The sequence below is a fragment of the Ursus arctos genome, unplaced genomic scaffold (genome assembly GCF_023065955.2).
Source record: "Ursus arctos isolate Adak ecotype North America unplaced genomic scaffold, UrsArc2.0 scaffold_22, whole genome shotgun sequence".
NCBI classification, from domain to species: Eukaryota; Metazoa; Chordata; class Mammalia; order Carnivora; family Ursidae; genus Ursus; species Ursus arctos.
The window spans coordinates 60,559-81,847 of NW_026622897.1; the positions used below are offsets into that span (position 1 = coordinate 60,559).

At 43.8% G+C, this 21,289-nt stretch overlaps 1 protein-coding gene across 1 annotated transcript in view; it reads right to left on the bottom strand.

Moving 5' to 3' along the window:
• TRPC6 (transient receptor potential cation channel subfamily C member 6) overlaps positions 1–21,289 on the bottom strand; it is a 108,601-nt gene that overhangs the window by 24,087 nt on the left and 63,225 nt on the right. The window contains exons 2-4 of the mRNA XM_026505909.4: positions 8,363–9,137; positions 3,476–3,661; positions 1,360–1,524 (exon numbers count right to left, since the gene is read on the bottom strand). Coding sequence (XP_026361694.1) covers positions 1,360–1,524; positions 3,476–3,661; positions 8,363–9,137 — 1,126 coding nt within the window. The remainder of the gene's footprint in view (positions 1–1,359; positions 1,525–3,475; positions 3,662–8,362; positions 9,138–21,289) is intronic.

Consider the following 21,289-nt stretch of genomic DNA (forward strand, 5'->3'; position numbering starts at 1 on the left):
AGTTACTACCATTGAACTGATCACAGAGTAATCAGGGAGCGAGGGTGATTCAGGACACCCCGTCCCCGCTCACTCAGTCGGCTTCAATCTCTGGACACTCGGGAGGGTAAGGGACGAAGAGAACACCACATACACAGGTGTGGCCCGTGCGGCAGAAAGGACAATTCAGAATTTCTGTTTCAAAGTGAAATCTGCCATCCCTGTGACAAAGGGAAGAAAAGAAAAATTACAACTCTCTAGAAGATCTATGCTACTAATTTCTCATTCTAGTAAATCTCACTCTTTTCATCATTTATGTTTTACTTATAAAAGCTCAATTTGAGGGCCTTATATGTTTTAAGGAAGAAGACCCATGATGACAGATTCCACCCGAGGGGAAAACACTCCATTTCCGGCAGCTCCCACCATTGCCCCGGAAGGCATTCTGTCGCCAGGACCCACTTAGAAAGGTCCCTTCGAGCCAACGCATCAAATTCGTAACCAAGTAACGAGAAGACAGCACGTTGGTCATGGGACACAGGCGTCTGCGTCCACCTGCCACAGGTGTGGAAAACGAGCATGCCCGTGTGAAGAACAGCGAGGGTGCGAACGGCGTTTCTAGGTGGCACGTGGACGGTCCGCACACATCCTAGCCACACAGCTGCAGGGTTAGTGCAGTCTGACTCTCAGAGCTGAGACAGACATTCCAGAAGCGTGGCTTCACAAACACGAAGAATAGGATTGCTGACTGAATCCTGTGCCTGCTCCCGGCACGACCGGTCAACCGTACTCCAGACCGATCTGTCACACTCGGGAAAGGCGGGTCCATCTGAACACATGATTTCCACCAAGGTCTGGGAGACGGATTTTGCTGTCCCGGTACTGTACGCTGCTCCTAAAATAAATACTCCTCACTGACACAAGCGTCACATCAGTGTTTACACGATTCTTCTTTACTTAAAATAAGATTTATCTGGTCATTTAGCCAAAATAAATACAAGAAAAAGCACTTCCATCTCAAACTTTGCCAGAGGAGGAGAAAAAGACAAAAAAAAAATTTATCTTTTAGGGTTGTATTTGAAATATCTGCTCAACGCATACTATGACCTCATTAAAATGTATAGAAATATATGAATAGACACGGAGGGGATGGAAAGGAAATACACGGAACAGTAACTCGGTCTTCTTTCTCAACTCAGCAGTGGTGGTATTATCCATTTTTCCCCTCTATTTCCTATAGCAAATAGATGTTATTTTTATAATGTTAAAAACAACACTATTATTTCAGCCCAGCTGAGACTTCCATGAAATTTTCACTGGGGAGACAGAATTTTGCAGCTGGACAGACCTCTGGGAGACGGCGCACACTTCCAGACATACCTTGCTGCAGGGAGCAAACCAGTAGATGAGAGCCAGGAAGGGCAATCCGACGGCCACCGCAAGGACCACCAGAAACTTCACCGCCATCGTCTGCTGCCGTAGACCGGACAGGTTCTCGTACCAGATGGACAGAAGCTGCTGCTGACAGTTCGGGTGCGCCACAAACTAGCAGGGAAGCGACACATTGGATCAGAGAAAAGTTCATCAACTCCCTTCTCGTGTTCTACTGTTTTGTTCTGGGTCCCCGACGAAAACACTGTTAGAGATAAGAACTACCGTAACACATCTAGTCGACGGGCATCGAGCAAGGCGCAGGAGGCTCCAAATTATACAAACGTGAAGAGTCCAATCTATCAAACTCTTCCTTTATGACTGATGGGCTTTCTTCAAAAGCATAGAAAAATTTCTGAAATTTAATATTATAAAATGATTCATCAATACTTTGCACAAAGACTCATATTGTTTTTTCCATCTTGAAAGAGTGATATAAAGATCCCATTGGGCCCAGATGTTCAAATCCTTTTTTTTAAAAAAGCACACCACTGGGGCGCCAGGGGGGCTCAGTGGGTCAAGCCTCTGCCTTTGGCTCAGGTCATGACCTCAGGGTCCTGGGATCAAGGCCCATGTCGAGCCCCATGTCAGGCTCTCTGCACAGTGAGGAACCTACTCCCCGCTTTTAAAATCTTTAAAAAAATAAAAATAAAAAAGCACATCACCTTTTCTGCACTGACCTGCAATGCTACACCTATTTACTCCCACTTGTATATGGGTCCGTTTCTGGACTGCCTATTCTATTCCACTGACATATTTTTATTTCTGTGCCATAAACTCTTCCAATTAAGAAAACTTTATAATTAAATTCTACTTGTTATTTTTCAGAATTTTTTATTCTCACATATTTATTTTTTATAAATGAATGCCACATATGACAGAGGTCAACATTATTTGATATACAAAAAGCAATAATGTGAAATAAGAATTGATAAAAAATATTGAAAGGTTAGATAAAGGAATTATTAATGCTTAAGGGTGGTTAACCTTGAAGATAATTAAAACATGATATAATGTGTATCTTCTCAGAATGGTAAGATTTAATAACACACATTTTGAGTAGAAAAAAATAACCCCTGTGATACACCGTTGGCCTGTATGTAAACTGGTACTTTTTCTGAAGGGAAACGTAGCAAATATTTTGAATTAACAAAAGCCTGAAGAAAAAAAATAAACTCTTAAATAGTAAGCTGATTGAATGAAATAATAATAAAACAACACAGCCTTTGAAAAGATGAGAAGGATGCTTATTTACTGAAATGTGAAGACGTCCAAAATATGAATTTGTGGAGAGGAATACAGTAGTGACTAACTACTCTCCATTAAGAACTGGGAATACAGAGAGGTGCCTGGAGGGTTCTGTCCCTGGAGCACGTGACTCATGATCTCGGGGCTGTGAGTTCAAGTCCCACGTTAGGTGTAGATATTATTTAAAAGTAATATCTTAAAAAAAAAAAAAAGAATTGGGAAGACAGAAAGGGGGCATGTCTCTACTGCTTGAAAACTTACCATAAGCATATATGACTTTCATTGGACTGTTTTATTACATAATAAAAAGTCTATATAGACTTTTTAAATAGAACCTATCCTTAAAAACTATTGTTTTTGTTTTTAAAGATACCTAACCTAAGAAAGCAATCACGAATGGGGGTGCTCCGTGAGGACACAGAACAAAAGTACTCCACAAACAGTGTTGGCGGGAATCTGAGGGCTCGGGCCCGCGCCGGAACACATCAACAAATGGGAAATGGAACTGGGTCTCAAACGCTGGTGTTCCTCTCACATAGCCAATGCCTTATAATCTGGACACACGCTGTCATTGTTACATCATTAGTTAAGGAACGCAGAGCGGCAATCACGGCATAAACAAGTCTAGACTTCAAAGACTGGCGTGTAGAGTAGGTTAAAGGACTCGCAGCTCGGCGCCTCGGATCGCTGAGACAACCTGCCTCGTGCACCCGTGCATTAGAGAACCCAGCCCGAGACAATCACGCCGGCCCTTCGCCCTGACGTTGCACCAAGAAGAACGGAAATAATGTAAATGGGGCTTCAGGCCCGACCTTACTTTTTTTACTTCGTATTTAATGGCAAGTTTTAAACGGCTGAGGTTTGGACGGCCGTGATCTCCCCCGCTGTGGCGCACTTCGACGTCCCCGTTCAGGATGGCCTCTACCTCTTCGGTATTTCTGCACAGATCAAGGAGTCCAACGACAAAGTCTTTGCACTGCATCGACAGCTTCTTGTAGTCATTCTAGGAAAGACAAAGCAAAACGAGAATCACGAATGGGGAAGTAGCACGTTTACTATGCACGCAGTGGAATTTATCAGTGACTTGACAGTTTGTAGAGAAAGCAAACAAAAATTTCATCTTTAAGGTTACTGTTCTCTTAATGTGCTTTAATTGCTGTTCTGCTGAGGGATTTCTGAAATATCACACCTTAAAGATTTTCTTCATATCCAAAGAAAAGAGATTTGTCTAAAACATAATCAAAGTTATCAGAGTACTCTGCCAAACTCACCTGTGGGTTCAGGAAAAATACAGAGTAAGCAACTTTCCCCTCAGCCTGATCATACAACTTTGCACACATAGTATCCCTGACGTCCACGACTTCATCTGCAGACGCATAACCCACGTTCGATAGATCTTTGGGAGATCTTGTAAACTGTGCTGGTAAACTTGAGAAACACAGGATATTTGGAGAGGTTCCAGAGAAAAGCAAACATATGTCATTTATCTATTTAATAAACTGTTATTGAGGGACTTTCTGTACCAAAATCAGGGTCACAAGACAAGATCTAATATAAAGTCTGGAAACCAAGATTCTTCTCTTCAGAGAAAAGAATATTTAAGAAAATGCTTTTGTTGTAATTTATTGTTGATGACCTCCTATTATGTTGGGAAGATTTAGAGTGTAGATCATATTTAATGTCAAAAATCACATCTTGAAAACATACTCAACATTACTATTCATTAGAGAAATGCAAGTCAAAACCACAATGAGATACCACCTGACATTTGTGAGAATGGCTAAAATCAGAAAGACAAGAAATAATGTGTTGCTGAGAATACAGAAAAAAGGGAACTCACATGCACTGTTGGTGGGAATATAAATCGGTTCAGATGCTACGGAGAACATCTGGAGGCTCCTCAGAAAAGTAAGGGGCACCCGGGGGGCTCAGTGGGTTAAGGGAGTGACTCTTGGTTTCGGCTCAGGTCATGGTCTCAGGGTCGTGAGATTGAGCCCCTTGTCAGGCTCTGCATTCAGAGGGGTCTGCTTGAGATTCTCTCCCTCTCCCTCTGCTACTCCCCTGCTCGCACACGTGTGCACCCCCCCATAAATAAATAAATAAATAAATCTTAAACAAAATTAAACATAGAAATACCGTAGGATCTAGTAATGCCACTACTGGATATTTACCCAAAGAAAAGTGAATACACTAATTTGAAAAGACCCATGCACCCCTTGTTTACTGCAGCATTATTTACAGTCGCCAAGATCTGGACGTGGTCTAAGTGCCACTGCTAGGTGAATGGATGAAGAAGAAGTGGTGTACATGCAATGGAATATTACCCAGCCACGAAAAAGAATGAGATCTTGCCATTTGCAAGAACATGGAGGGACCTAGAAGGCATTATGCTAAGTGAAATAAGTCAGACAGTGAAAGACAAATACCATAGGATTTCACTCATGCGTGAAATTTAAGAAACAAAACAAACGAATCAGAAACAGACTCATAAAAGAGAACAGACTGGTGATTGCCAGAGAGGAGAGGGGGTGGGGCGGTGGGCAAAATGGGCGGAGGAGACTGGAGGTCAGGTTTTCAGTTATAGAATGAATAGTTCCCGGGAATAAAAGCACAGCTCGGGGAATACAGTCAATGGTCTTGTAATGGGGTTGTGTGGTGACAGATGGCAGCGAAAGGTATAGACTTGCTGAATCACTCTGTTGTACACCGGAAACTAACGTGACACTGTGTGTCAATGACAATTCAATTAAAAAAAGCACTCTAATTTATATATACCATGCATTAACATCTTCATTCAGGTCTTTCTAAAACTTACTTCCTCCCTGTTTTTTCTCTTCCATTGAAATGAGGCCACTTATAGCCCAATGTTAATCCAGAAAACCTATTAACTTTGCAAATGGATTCCATTGTCTCCTGTAACCTTCGGAGTCATCCTGCTTAGTTTGGTTAAATAACGTGTCCAAGATCATGCAGCCACTGAGTATCAAATCAGCTTAAATCCAGCTCTGTTTGGCCGCAAACCCTTTGCCTGTAAGAATCAATGCCCTTTGCCTCTTTGTAGAATGCTTTTCTACTTCGATCTCTGGGAAGCAAGTAGGGCAAACACTATTCCCATTTCGCACATCAAAAATCTAAGGTCCCTGAGGTCACACAGCCCGAGTGGCAGCGTTTACTGTGGGAGCCATAGCTTTGCGACTTGTCTCCTCCATCGTGAAACCACGGGTGTGCTGAGGATGGAAAGACCCCTAGAAAGAATCAGGAGACAAAGACGCTCTGGATGTGAGTCAAGAAGGTAGTATTTGGGGGAAGTCTATATGGGTAAGTATGAAGCACCAACTTGGGCTCTTCTCTGTAAATCATGCCAACTGGCCTTCCATTACAGGTCAGTGATGTCTACACAGGCAACACTTCGCTAACTGCAGGTGCAAAGAGGCAGGCAACTTGATCAAACAAATTATGCTTCACTGAGAACGGCTCATGCTACTTCCAAACTGTCTATCTGGTCAGAGAACACGCAGAGTCACAAGGAGACCGCTTCACCCTTTTCATGCCACAGTCAATGAGGGACCTGGGGACAAATGATGAGGTAGGCAAGTGCATATGTTCCCCAGGACCACTATCAGGTCTCTCACGTAGAGTGGCTAGGGGCTGGGACGTCTACCTGTAAATATCCCTGTAATCAAATCACAGATCTTCCATTGTTCAGCCACATGATCTCACATAGGTGAAAACCATTCAGTGAGATAGGTGCTATTATTATTCCCATTTTACGAATGAGAAAACTGAGGTTTAGTGAGATTAAACAAGTGTTAAATCTCATGTGCAAAGTACTTAGCACGGGGCTGAGCATTTAGCAAGCACTCAGTAAAACACGGTTATTTCATTTTATGTCATCAAAGGCAAGATCTGGGGCACCTGGAGGGCTCAGTGGGTGAAGCATCTGCCGTTGGCTCAGGTCACGATCCCGAGGTCCTGGGATTGAGCCCCACGTCAGTCAGTGAGGAGCCTGCTTCTCCCTCTCCCTCTCCCCCTGCTCCTGCTATTGTACTTTTTCTCTCTCAAATAAATAAAATCTTAAAAAAAAAAAAGGCAAGATCTGAAAACAGGCCCTTCCTTGACATTTGTAAGCACCCACGCAGCTGAAAGTAAACTTGACTGCATGCAGCCTGCCTGAGAGGTAGTCCTCAGTTCCTAGATGAATCCTTAGTCCTTTTAAAGACAAAAATGTAAGGAGCAAAATCGACACTCCCTAGAATTCCAAAAAGGCTCAGGTGGAATTAGATAGTTATTTATTTATTTATTTATTTATTTTTAAAGATTTTATTTATTTATTCATTCAACAGAGAGAGAGACAGCCAGCGAGAGAGGGAACACAAGCACGGGGAGTGGGAGAGGAAGAAGCAGGCTCACAGTGGAAGAGCCTGATATGGGGTTCGATCCCATAACGCCGGGATCACGCCCTGAGCCGAAGGCAGACGCTTAACCGCCGTGCCACCCAGGCGCCCCGGAATTAGATATTTAAAAGGAGAGCACGCTCAAGTGTGGGGCAACACTGTTCAGTAGGAACCACATCGGCTGATAATATTTAATTGTATTATTTAATACCTGACCTAAAAAATTGCTTCCAGTTCACTGCTAATTCTCAACCACACAAAACAACACTTTTTTTTTTTTTTAAGAAAGAATAAGACCATGGGAATCCATTCACAAATGTTTTCATATTTTAAGTTCTCTGGAATCGACAGGTAAAGTCATGGAAAGTGAGTGTTGGCAGAAGACCATTCGCCAGATGCGGCACTGTGACTCTGGTTCCTTGAAAGAGAGGCTGAATCTGGCAGGTTGAGTTAACTCTGGGTCACACCACACATTAGTAACTTAGAAGTGTTTGCCTGACCACCTCTGAGCTGGAAAGAGAGGACTGATGGTGGTGCCCGTGCTGGGAATCTGGGCTTTTATCCTCCCAAACGCAGCACAAGCACGTGGCCCGGGCGGCGTCTGGCAGCTCTCCCCACGTACCCTTTATAAAAAGACCCCTCAACGTTCCTTCAGTGACGACTTCTTTCACAGCTACAAGGTTTTAGTTTTGCTATTATCTTGCTCTGAAGTAGCTTGTCCCTCCTCAGCATCCCCGAATCCTATGCATTCTGCCCTAAACAGCTGAAATGCCATCGTACCCGTAACTTCCTTGAGACCCAAGCTGAACTAAACGCTGCTTCCTCTGGTCTTGCAGAGCTCATGTGGTCCTTTCACTTCTCTATCACTTCTGTGCATGCGTCTCCCCGGTCACACCATGACCTCCTTCAGCACCTCCCGCCGTGCTCTGAACACAGACATGGTTCCACGGGAGACGGAACCCGGCTTGGGAGCACAGCCCGCCTGGATTCTGATCCCAGCTCCGCCAATTACCAGTCATTGGTCTTGGGCCTTAATCCCCTTTCTATGCCTCCATCTCTTCATCTGAAAAGCAACTAATATCTTCTCAAGGCTGTGATGTGAATTAGAACAAATGTGAAGTGTCTAGAGTACAGCATCTCTAAAAAGTTTTACTACATTTCACTATAACAAAGACCTTGTTCAAAAAACACAGACGGTGATTTCCTGTCCACAGGGACTAACTAGCACAACGCTGAGCACCTAAAGGAAGGTTATAAAGACCCTGGACTCCGGCTCCTGGAGAGCGAAGTCCTCAACGTGAACGACCTACCTTGAACTCTTTCTCAATGTTGGCCAGGACTGCCAGCTCGTTGCTCAGCTCTAAAGCTGTCATGACTGGGTCTTCACTAGACAGTGACAGGTAAGCTGGACTTGCCAGGCCCTTGTAGGCATTAATCCTCGATCTGGAGTGGCTGAAGGAGTCGTGCTTCTGTTTCTGGTTGCACTCACTGCACTTGCAGAAGTAATCATGCGGCCGTTCGATCCGAGCTCCCTTCCGCAAGAGGGTGTGCACGATTTCGTATTCCTGGCAGTGGGCAGCCAGAATGATGGGCGTCACATCATGGGAGAACCGCGTCCCGTCTTCATCATAGGCATAAAAGTCGTCCTGCTGCAGTTCAGACTGGCTGGGGCTGGTGGCGAGCCTCTTGCCTTCTGCAAAAGCTGGATGACTGAGAATGGCTTCCACGATCCGAACGTAACCTTTACTAATAGCAAGAAGCAAGGCGTCCCCAACGCGAGAGAGGTTTTCTTTCTTGAGAAGCAGTTCTGTGATCTCCAGATGCTCGTTGGCCACTGCCAGCTGCAGGGCATTCTGGCCCATGTAATCCACACAGTTGACGTTCAGCGAGAGACATTCTTCCAACATCTTCCTCACCACCGGGATGTTGCCATATTCAGCAGCATCTAAAAAACGTTCCTCCTCAGCAGATAAGCTCGTTGAGCGGTCATTAAACATGTATGCTGGTCCCCGGTTAGCTAACCTTCTCCCCTTCTCACGGAGAATCGTCTGCCGCCGGTGGGCCAGTCTGTTGTCGGTGTCCCGGCTGTAATAAAATAGACAGAGTGGGGACAGATCCTATTAAGAGCGCTTCACTGGGCCAAATGACCTGCCATTCATCTAAGGCAGCCCTCGAGCATATTAGATGTTGTCTCATCGTCTCTAGACAAACTATAATATAAATGAAGATGTATTTATTTGTTAATGGATTCCCAGAGCTTCTCCTTTAAGAAAGCCAAGCACTTTGCAGAATTTAATGTTTTCCATTTGGGGTGGAGACTCTGGCAATTCCCAAAATCTCTCTGTGCCTTTCACATCGGGATTAATAGGTGTGTTTCAGTCATGGAGGGTGTAAGGCCCAGGAAAACCAATGGTGAAAAAAGTAGAAACTTTTCTGCCCTTATAAATCTTACAGTCTCGGGAGAAATTGGGAATCAGCACAGTGCCTTGTTATCAGCTGTTTGTCACAATAAACCCAGAGCAGGGTCATCTAGCGATGCTTCCAGGACAAAGTTACAGGCTGAACACAGAAGGATGAGTAGGACTCAGGCGAGGGTGTGTTGGCTGCCCCATGCTGGGTGCAGGTGGAGAGCAGAGGAATCAACCAGATGCGACAGCCCAGGTTTCATTAACAGGCCTTGGACTCTGCGAGGTGGTCTAAAACACCACTGGAAATGAGAACATGGTGATTAAGGCGTAGGTGGGAAAGAACACTTCTGTGATGGAGACAGTGGTCGAGGAGGTGGCTAGCCTTCAATGTAAGGCTTCAGTCTGGGATACAAGAAAGCAATGCCTTCTCCAATCAAATGCTACAATGGGGATTTTTTTTTTTCCTTATTGATTTATAACTTTGTCTTAAAGTTTAAGGCTCAATCCTCATCACTGTCACCAACCAGAGACTCAAATGGGCAATTTCCTGCAGAACAGGGAAGGGCCACGTTAGGAGGCTAGGGGGCTGGAAAGAAGGAAAAAGGTGTGATTGCTGATAGATGGGATAGATGTTTGCTCTCTTCATAAATGTTTATAGAGCCATCCCTCGAAAAACTATCACAAATTTCCCAGTAGGAAGAGAACTTAAATCAGTCTAAAGACCCCGTAAACGACCCCCCCTCCAACGCAGCCGAATTATCTTTCTCTGCGAGTCCCTAACTATCTCAACACCAAATCTCTTGTCGATGGTAGTGTGATGCCCAAAGAAGTTGCAAGACGTCAGCAACTCAGAAATGGATTATGGCTGTCTAAGCAGCTCTGAATATGCTGCCGTGTTCACCAATGTTTTCCGTAGACTCACTCAACACTGAGCCCTTCAGCCATCCATGGTCTTCTCTTCAAAAGTCACCAGGATGACGTTTTATTAAAGAAACAACTTAGTAAATTTAAAAAATGACGTCTGGGGGGTGCCCTGGTGGCTCAGTCAGTTAACCCTCCGACTCTTGATTTCGGCTCAGGTCATGATCTCAGGGTCCGGGGATCGAGCTCTGCCCCAGGCTCTGCACTCAGCGAGGAGTCTGCTCGTTCCTCTCCCTCTGCTCCTCCCCCCCACCTCCGCGCTCTCTCTCTCTCTAAATAAAATCGTTAAAAATGCAAACATAAAAAATAAAAAATAAATAAAAAATGATGTCAAGGGCCAATGGCTAGACGTATGCCACAATTCCAGTACTTTTTAAAGTGGATCTTTATGTTAAAAATAGAGCTACCCTATGACCCAGCAATTACACTACCAGGTATTTACCCCAAAGATACAGACGTAGTGAAAAGAAGGAGCACATGCACCCCAATGTTCATAGCAGCAATGTTCACAATAGCCAAACTGTGGAAGGAGCCGAGATGCCCTTCAATGGATGAATGGATAAAGAAGATGTGGTCCATATATGCAACGGAATATTACTCAGCCATCAGAAAGGATGAATACCTACCATTTGCATCGACATGGATGGAACTGGAGAGGATTATGCTGAGTGAAATAAGTCAAGCAGAGAAAGACAATTATATGGTTTCAGTATTATGTGGAACATAAGGAATAATATGGAGGACCGTGGGGGAAGGGTGGGAAAACTGAATGGGAAGAAATCAGAGAGGGAGACAAACCATGGGAGACTCTGGACTCTGAGAACCAAACTGAGGGTTGCAGAGGGGAGGGGGTGGGGAGATGGGGTAAGGGGGATGGGCATTAAGGAGGGCATGTGATGTGATGAACACTGGGTGTTACACGCAACTAATGAATTATTGAACTCTACATCAAAAACTAATGATGATGGCTAACTGAACATAATAAAAAAATAAAAATAAATAAATAAAAATAAAACTACACTAGTGTAAGATTGAGATTTGGCTTTTCCTCTGTCAGACAAAGTTTTCTTGGATTGTTGGTGTGGTTTTTTTTCCTTTCCTTTTTTTTTTTTTTTGAAGACTTTATTTATTTGAGAGAGACAGAGAGAGTATGAATAGAGGAGGGGCAGAGGGAAAGCGAGAAGCAGACTCCTCGCTGAGCAGGGAGCCCGACACGGAACTCGATCCCTGGACCCTGAGACCAGGACCTGAGCCGAAGGCAGACACTTAACTGACTGAGCCACCCAGGCACCCCTGTTGGTCTGTTTTTGATAAGAAATTATAAACAAAGTTTATTCTTTCTTTTATCTACCCAGAAAGCCGAAGTTTCTATGTTTTGTCTTTATCAGGTCTTTGATCACTTAAGAAAGTTAAAACTTCTCAATATTAAAGGAGATGAATTTTGCTAACAACTATAAAACCTGTAGAATCTCTTATTGCCATCTTGGGTAAACGGATTATTAAATATCAAGTTGTGTAATGATCTGTAATCCTATTTAAGCATGTGCTTTAAACCCTTCAGAGGTTTTTAACAAACTTCCCAAGATTTGATATAATTAAAGTCATTTTGGCTCGGGGCGCCTGGGTGGCACAGCAGTTAAGCGTCTGCCTTTGGCTCAGGGCGTGATCCCGGCGTTATGGGATCGAGCCCCACATCAGGCTCTTCCGCTATGAGCCTGCTTCTTCCTCTCCCACTCCCCCTGCTTGTGTTCCCTCTCTCGCTGGCTGTCTTTATCTGTGTTAAATAAATAAATAAAATCTTTAAAAAAAAAAGTCATTTTGGCTCATTAGGCTTATTTATTTGGTATGTTAAGTTACATGAGAAACATTGTCGAATCAATGATAAATGTTGGGTTATGCTGTGTGGTTAAACGGTAGAACTGTTCCAGAAAGTATATGAAATTCCTAACGTTTTCCTGTATCCTGATCTAAGGTCGTCTCTTGACATTCTAACTATTCTAATTATTGAAAGGTTGTGTATCACAGATATAACTAGTTTTCTTGTCAACTGCATTGTAGTGAACTCTCATCAGATCTTTAAAAAATAATAATAGAGTGGGCCTTGAGATACCATACAGGGAACTTCTGTTAAGTACTGAGGGAATGATTTCTACATCTAGTTTGATTTCCATAGCGATTGCTTTTCTTCAGCTCCAGTTTTAGTTTTATCAAAGTTATGCACATACACAATTTAATTTGCTATAAAAACAGCAACCCTTTGTTCTTCATGCCCCCTCGTCCTGAACCCCAGAGGCAAAATGTCAACTATTTCAGTTGATTATTTTGTAATTTCAATCCTTGTATCTATATAACTTAGTAATATTGTGATTTCTGATTTTCCAGGTTTGTCATTTTCTGTGGACTTCCCACCAAAGCTGAGCATGTGGCTGATGTTCACAATCTCCCTCCCCTCGCACACATGCCCACATGCACACACAAACACACTTCACGGCCCATCATTCCACAGTTACGGCGTCAGTCTCTCCAGGTAACTGTGATAATGCGGTCTCGTCCCAGCCGTGGCAAGCAGCACACCAAGGCATCTTTCCTCGCTTCCCTGTGTCCTGAAACCCAGTAGTTAGAAAGTCTTTTTCCGTATTCATATACTTCATGTTCTGTGTACTTATGACTAACTCAACAAAACTCTACTCTCCTTCAATCTAAATCTTCTTTTAATTTATCCAACGTACTACGTGTGTTTTGCATTTTAGCTTCTTGAAGAGGGTCTGCTAACCTGGACCTGGATGTGGTCTCGAGTCGAATGTGTGTTGTCTTTGCATCTTCCTTCTGGCATCCTCCCAAGGACTCTCTTCGCTTTGCTTTGGCGTTGGGTTCCTCGCGCACTGTATCCCAGACCCTCCGCTGAGTTCCCGCTCACGCTCCAGCACAGCATGCCCTCCAGCAGCTGACTGAGAAGGTACGCATGGGACACAGATTTCTTCAGATGTTGCAGGTCTAAACAAGACTTTGTATTATCAACAACCTTATTGGTAGTTTGGCTGGGTAGAGAATTCGAGGTTGACAATAATTTGGAAACAATTCTTCTATTAGATTCTCGTTCTTGTAGTTGCTATTAGGAAATATGATTCTGGATATTCTCTTTGCCTCTGGTGCCCTAAAATTACACCATTTTTTATTGGAGGGAATCTCTTTTCCTCCATTGTTCTGTGTACCCAGTAAATCTTTTCATCTGGAAAAATGTGGCCTTTCTAAGAAATACTTTTTTCTTTTTCTGAGAAATATTTTTGACTCATGTCTCTGTAATTTTGTTCCTGGCTGTCAGTGTAGTTTCTGGGACTCCTTTTGGATGCTGGACATCCTGGGATTACCATTTAATTTTCTTATCTTTTCTCTCCAATTTTCCAGTTAATTCTGTGTGTTTTTTTGTTTGTTTTTGTTTTTTGCATTATACTCTGGGCATTTTTTTAACTTTATCCTCTGACATATCTTTTGAAAGTTTTTCTCTGCTATTATGTTTTTAATTCTCATCTTTTTGTTCTTTATAACACCTTTGGTACTTTCAAAGACACACTATCTTCTTTTATCTAAACCCAGAGACATTAGTGATAAAGACTCTACACAGATCAGAATACTTTGGAGAATTTACTCCTACGCTTCTTTTTAATGAATACTTTGTACTCTCTATTTTATATCGGAGTTTTTCCTCAAAAAGCTAGTGATCCCTAGTAGATACTCTTTTCCATTAAAAAAATAAGTGTTAGCTCCAATGTCTTTTCGAAAAGAGTGCAATTTTCCCTCAGAAGAATTTGCTAATGTCGGTTTTGGCAAAAGGTGATTCTTGGAGGAGAGTTTCTAGAAGAGCAGCATGACTTCTGAGTTAACAGGATGTAGGAGGTAGAACCGCGAAGAGGTCACCAAGACTCGTCACAAAAGCAGCCATCCGTCATCTTCCTTCCGAGGTTCTGAACCCCGTTCCCTGCTCTCTGTCACTCTTCCGGCGTCTAAGAACCCCCTCCAGTCCTGCCTCCCCACGTATAACCCCTTAGCTGCTGCTGTCGACCGAGGAACTTCACACCTGAGGGGGAGGGGAAGCGTCTGCGGAACATGGATAACGCACGGAAAAGAAAAACTAAAATCAAAGGAGAAAAGAGCCAAGATGAGGGGATTTATAAAAGTAAGAAGAAAGTACTGTTGAGTGAGGATTTGGGGGAAAAGTTCTCGTGCTACTAAAACAAAACCAAAAAAGCACAAAACGGACACAAAACACCAATGACCAAAAGACCAAGAACCGCTTCTCTGTTTTGGTCTTTTTCTTCCGTAAGAATGGGTGAGATAATTACTCCAGCCTCTGTCACAGGACCTTTCCAGGGTCAATTGGAATTACAAATGTGGAAAGCACCTAAATTTGGCCTTCATTCTTTCTTACAGCCACAGGAATATGCATGTCTATGAACAAGAAGCTCACAGCTTTACCAGTTCTCAGCCATTTATTCAAGTGCAAAACCCACGGAAAGGCAAGGGCTACACCGGTGATCCAGCGGCTTTTGTCTTTTTAAAGAAAAAAAATTATTATCGGGAACTGTACTCATACCTCAATTTTTAATCTGGTTTCCAGAGTTTTATTCATTCATGTAACAACCTCTAAACTTACACTGAGGTAGAGTTGTGATATCTTTAATTCTAAAATTTTAAAATACTGATTTATGACTTCCATGCCTATTTATGAGTAACAGTAGGTTCAACTCTGGCAAGCCACTATTTCTAAGGATATGTCCAGTTTCCTTCTAGACTATTACGGCTTTCATACCTACAGCTTCCATCCTTTTGAGGAAACAGCAAAACCATTTCCACAGAGAACGTTTTCTTCAGTTTTAAAGCATCTTATGTCTACTTGTTGTAAGCACTAACATCAATCCATTGGAATGACATACATTTCAGATACATTTTTATAAAAAGGCCTGGATTATCATCTCTTGGGCACTCTGTCGACAGGGGAGCCCGATCCAGAACGTGAGATTGCTTTGAGGACGATGACCGCTGCACTGCACGCACAAGGACGGCTGTCCTCCCTGCGTGGGTGGTGACAGGAAGGGAGGGCTGCCAGCAAGGTGGGCAAACAAAACCCATACTTTCCTGCTTCCCGACTCCCCTCCCCGAACTGCAGTCTGAAAAGGCTCTTTGTTTGGTATTTTGTCACAAGTGGTCTTGCTTAATCCCTGCCTTTCAAATGCAAAAGCAAAACAGGTAAAACAACTTTAAGACTTTAAAGAAAGATATTTGATGCTGCTGGATTATATTACCCTCCAAGAGTGGGTTTTATAAGGCTATGTTGTAGAGCTGTATATTAACTGCAAAAAAACCGAGTAAAATAATCTACTAGAAAGAGGAACCACCACCCAAAGCAATATATCAACAGAAGAGATATTTTCGTTCCAGCCAAAGGGCCCATTTTTGCCAAGTCAGTTCTTCTATTTAAGAAAAATATTTATTAAGAATTTCTCTTCACCCATTTAGCCACATGTAGCATGACTGGATGTTCAGTAACCTACATTTTCATGTCTATTTTTAAAAAATTTGTTTTATCACAAAACATAAATACCAGTTCTAGGAAGGAATGTAACTAGCCACTGCCCCCTTGGTACTCAAATATTGATTAGGTCATGAAAATCAACAGCTTCTACATACCTCATTTTCCTGATTCTTTTTGCTGGCGAAATATTGCCTGTTGCCCCAGAGAGTGAGAGATGGAATAACCCATCTCTCCCGAAAATGCCGGCAATGCAAATTAGCTTCTGAGTCAAATGGACTGTGTGCTGTGAGGCCAGAGCATCTGTAGTAATTCTTCTATTTCCTGTTCGGGTATAATGTGCTCTTAACAAATGGGACTGCTCTTATACAAACTAAGATTTATGTCAAGTACGTAGCTTGATTTTTTATTTTTCCCTTCAAAAATCCTTGCAATTGTAAAATTAAAGCACAGTCCTGCTAAAGCAGGAGCCTGAAGGATGTCAAGGGCATGCACCTGTCCACGCAGCCTGGGGAGCCACCAGGGTCAGACGCCAGCAGGAAGTGAAAACAAAGGGAATGTCACAGCATGTGCTTTATTATCTGCACAATTACCCAGGGGAAAAACTAAATTTGAGTCTTTAGAGATTAACACTCAACACAACTAGCCATTTTGCCGACCACTTAGGAGGATGAGTGATAAAAGTACTTTTATTCTAATTTTATAACAATGAGACTGTTTTCACTTTGTCTGCTCCATCCCAGGCGACACACACCCCTGGCCTTCCCTCAGGGTAAACAATGAGAGTGGTTTTCTCTGTCTCAGGGGAGCAAGGACTGTTTTGCCTTATTCACCAGGAGATCCCAGGGCTTAGCGGGAAGGCACACTGCAAAGTGTTAAAGGAACAAAGTTCAAAGCCTGGAGTCCACTGGTTCCCATTAAGCCAACAGCAAATACAACCCTTAAAACAAAGCACAAAGGTTGAGCCTCAGTGTGTCCTGCTGCATATTCCTTTCAAATCAAGCTTAATGGGGACAGAGGAAACTTGAAAAGCACGACTTTTTAACGGCATCCTTGTGACTTGCCTCGATCCTTTCCTGTCACCCTTCCTGCTCTGTCCTCCGGTCCTTCACACCCCGCACAGCTTAACCACCCACGTTCACAACGTATTACCAAATCCTGTGACTTCCACACCGTTTTCAAGAGAGCAAGTCTTGATTTTGATTCAATCAGCTTCAACTTCCCCCGGAGGCGTCCCATGCCACCCAACACTGTCCTTCCGTGTGATGCGTCGCAAGGGTCGCACGGCGGCCCTGTTGGAGGAGGGAGAGCACACACCCCAACACTGTCACCTTCAGTGGGGAGCCAGCCTGTCTTGTGTAGGTTTCATGCTTTTTGTTTATTTGTATCGCCAATTGACATTTTGCTTTTATAAATTAGAAACCTGAGCCTGTGAGAGGATGAAAACAGGAGTAAATAATGAAACAGTTACGGATCTTTATAAAATAACTAAGTCTGAAATGTCAGTTTCTTGTTAGCTAACAGTTTGCAGGTTATTCCACGTATCGTGTCTTCCTTCTTTGAAATGTTCTTCGGAAGCTCTCTGGGCACATGCATCTATTTTGATGTATTTTAATAGAGTACCTCTCGAGACTATTAAGAAGTTTATGTGTAATACAAGCAATCTACCCCAATTATCAAAGAAAGAGGTTTAAACGATTTGCTTCCATTACCAGAAGCCCTCATAGGGCTGCGCATTACACAGCCCTATCTCACACTCCACAAGGAACCTCTGTGTAAGGCAGATTCGAGGCAGGAAGAAAAGAGCATACTTAAATTGGGGGTGTGAGGAGCTGAATGAGGAGACTCTGGGAATGTGTGGGCAGGAATTATGGAAATCCAACGTGGTGCCACGCTGTACCCCGGTCCAGGACAGTGTAGGCTTGGTCCAGAAGGAGCGTAAGGACGACACAGTCACTGCAAGTTAGACAGGGTAACTGTAAGGCAAGGGCCAGTCCCAGAGTCTCTGACCTTCGGTAAGGGCAACGACCAACCCTCAAGGAGAGAGCCGGGGAACTGGTCCCCTGACCTCATTCTCCTGCGCTCTGTTATCCCACAGGGGCCTCCCATGGGCTGCAGCCCACACAGTCTGCATTGATGGCCATCCCCCACAGGCAGAGGACAGTGGGCACGGTGGAGAGCGGACCAGGAGGGCCAAGCCAACATCACCCAGTGCCCGCTCTGAGAGTGAGCCCGACCTCGCCGTGATTTACGCCCTCAGAAACTGCTACTGGAAACGAGAAGATGGCGAGTGTACAAACGTTTACTCTGAATCACAGATGCAACGGCTGTCATCTCTCTGAGCTTATCTTCCCTTCTAGACGCTGACACGAAAAACACCCACATTCAACTTCAGGCAGTATCTTTAAAAATGAGCCTGTAACTAAGGTTCGTCCACCTGCATTTTAAGTCAATCCTCACAGGAGGCTCAGCACGAGCCACCCTGACGCTGAGGGTGAGAAGGGACGTAACGTGACATCACAGAAACATTCGGAATTGCTGAAATTGTGTGTCCAGCACACGCTGAAGCCGCCGACCGGTGGAGCTAGCAGAGCTAATACACGGGGTTCAGTACGCGGCATGGACACGTTCCCAGCCTCTTCCACAGGGGCCAGGTTGACCCAAGCCTGGCACATATGGCACAGTGAACACACAGAGGAAAAGATGACTGGACGACAGTCCACGGGTCACCTTGTTTAGAAGCTGCACTTATGGAATGCCTTTCCTTGCTGATGGGGTATGATTTTAGACACAGCTCTCAAACCTCACATCCACCATCAGGATCCTAACAGTTCGTTCGTTCGTTCATTCATTCATTCATCAGCTGAAATTGTTACAGTTCCAGGCACTGTGCTAGGCACACGGGACAGACAGCAGGGAAAGACACTCAAGGTAGCACAGAAAAGAGAGAAGTCGATAAGACTACAGGACAATGACTATTATTAAAGGAAAGATACTGTGTACTATATAACTTAACAACAAGTAGTTCTCAACTCAGTCTGTGTATCAAGGAGAGCCTTCTGAAGACAGAAGAATGAGGGAGAAGTCAGCAGAGGGGAGGGAGGAGGGGAAGAAGCCGTCTGGGCAGACAGAACCCTACTTGTCTATGCCAGTAGTCCAGAGAAAAGGGAAAGATGTCCATGACAGCTGGAAGGCACCGGGGTTCCCTCCCCCAAGGAACTTCTGGTTCCTGGCTCAGCTGAACTGAAGGGGGAGAGGCTCAGGGTTAGAAGCTGGGCTGTGGGTTCCATTGCGGTTCTCAGTTCAGCTTAGGACTCATACCTCAGGGAGGAAGGTGAACATTGAGGTAAACCCCCAGGAGCTAAGGATTCCAATTTAGAAGATTCAAGCTTCAGAACACAAGGGTTGGTGTCTAGCTCAAGGAGTTCTGTTCTGAGAGGTTTGGAGCTTATATCATTCAAGGTCACCTGTTTAGAAAAATTAAGGACAAATTCAGGACTGCTGATGACAGAGTTCTTAGGGATCTGGACTTGAGGCAACTCTGTGAAGCCCGTGACATATTGGAAGAACACAGTGTTGAAGAAGGACTGGCTTTATTGGGAGCCCTGACTCGGCCCCTTGCTCCGGGGTTGTCTCTCCGAGGCTCAGAGTCCGTGGCTGGAACGCGGGTGGGTGAGGGCGGGGAGCGGGTAAGCCCTTGCAGGGCTACTGTGCAATTCATGTTTTGTGAACTCCAGCTGAAGGTAATGGATTATCATCTACAACGGACTTTCAATATCCTTCCTAACTGTCATCATTGAGTGCTTTCCACTCTGAAGGAGTTCTGAATAAACAAGACGGAAGCTGAGGGGCCCCTGTGCCACCCCTACAATCTCTACCGCGGGTCCGAAATGCACTGACCCTTCCTTGTTTGTTTTCTTTCTTTGTACACCAACATGCTAGAAAGGCATCATTGCCTTAGTATATTTTTATTCCTCGGCGTATTCTGTGCTCCAGCCTAACCCTAAGCCTGTTCTCGTGTTCCGGCTCCCTCCTCACTCCTGGACGGTGTGTTTCCCCCGCCTTTTCTGCAGACGTGTGCTCCTGAAACCTGGACTTGCCTTCATACTGTAGTGCCAAATGTCTTAGGAATCTGCAAATGAAGGAATAATGGAAAAGAAGTAGGAAAAGAGAAGTGAGTGAAGAGCATCGTGTTTTTTCACATTTTTGAGTTTCTCAAATGATGTAATTCCCTATCAAGAACCTACTTTTACTACACACTTAGAATGTCATTTATCAACAACCAAATGTGCAACAACCGTATGACATGGACTACATCTGCCACCAGGGACTTAAATTCTGAAAAGCGTATCCTGTTTTTATGAAGGAAGCGTGACTCTTCGTGGTCAGACAGCCGAGGGGAAGGCACACAGACCCCTCTGCGGATGTAACCATACCCGCCTCATTCCTATAACATGCCAGCCTATTCAGTTAGGATTTCTCCTGCCACAAGGAAGTAATCGAATCAATAACGCACCAGTTTTTAGATCATGGATCTGTGCGAATAAAGGAATTTTATACCTGAATACGGGGACGCTCATAAGACTAAATCATGACTAAAACATGATACAACTAAGATCTTCCAATCATCTGCAGGGGCAGGTGCTTTTGACATAGAGAGCAAAGCGTTAGAGAACATTCTAAGTTGTAAATGTTGCCTAATGACCTTCAAGACTAATCCATATTCTATTGCTCTGTCCTTCATACCATTCTTAGCATCATAATGTCACACATTTTTAAGCTACACAATTTTTTTCCCCATCCTGTGGCCAAATTCATAAATTTTCATCAAGCATCCCAGATTCACAGTGGTTAAAAGCACAGATGTTAGAGTAACGAGACACAGACAGGCTCTAGTCTGGCCCCGTGTTGGCCCTGGCTTCCTCCAAAAAGAATTACAATGATCTTATCTCACAGGACTGGTGGGAGGATCACGATATTGTGGAAAATGTTATTTATAGACCTGGCATAACCCTACCTGCTCTACAAGTCTTAGCCTCGTAACAAATGTTTACAGTGCTCACCGTTCTCACTGACGTAAGGGTAACGTAAGCCATTTACTACGTGAAAATCGTAAGTGCCCAATGCGTAGTTTTCATTGTTATTATCGTACAGTATTTTCAAGTAACTTTTACTTACGGTAAACTGAAATACACTCACCACCTTCAGTAAAAATGAAATAGGGCACTTTGGTAGAGTTTCGTCTTGAGCATACTAACTGTCATTAGCATGCAAGCTCATTATATACTTACCCCAATGTGTTAGTTTTATATGTAAAACTATCAGATAAACTCTTACAACCATGTATATTATATTAATTTCACTAGAACTGTGAGGATAAG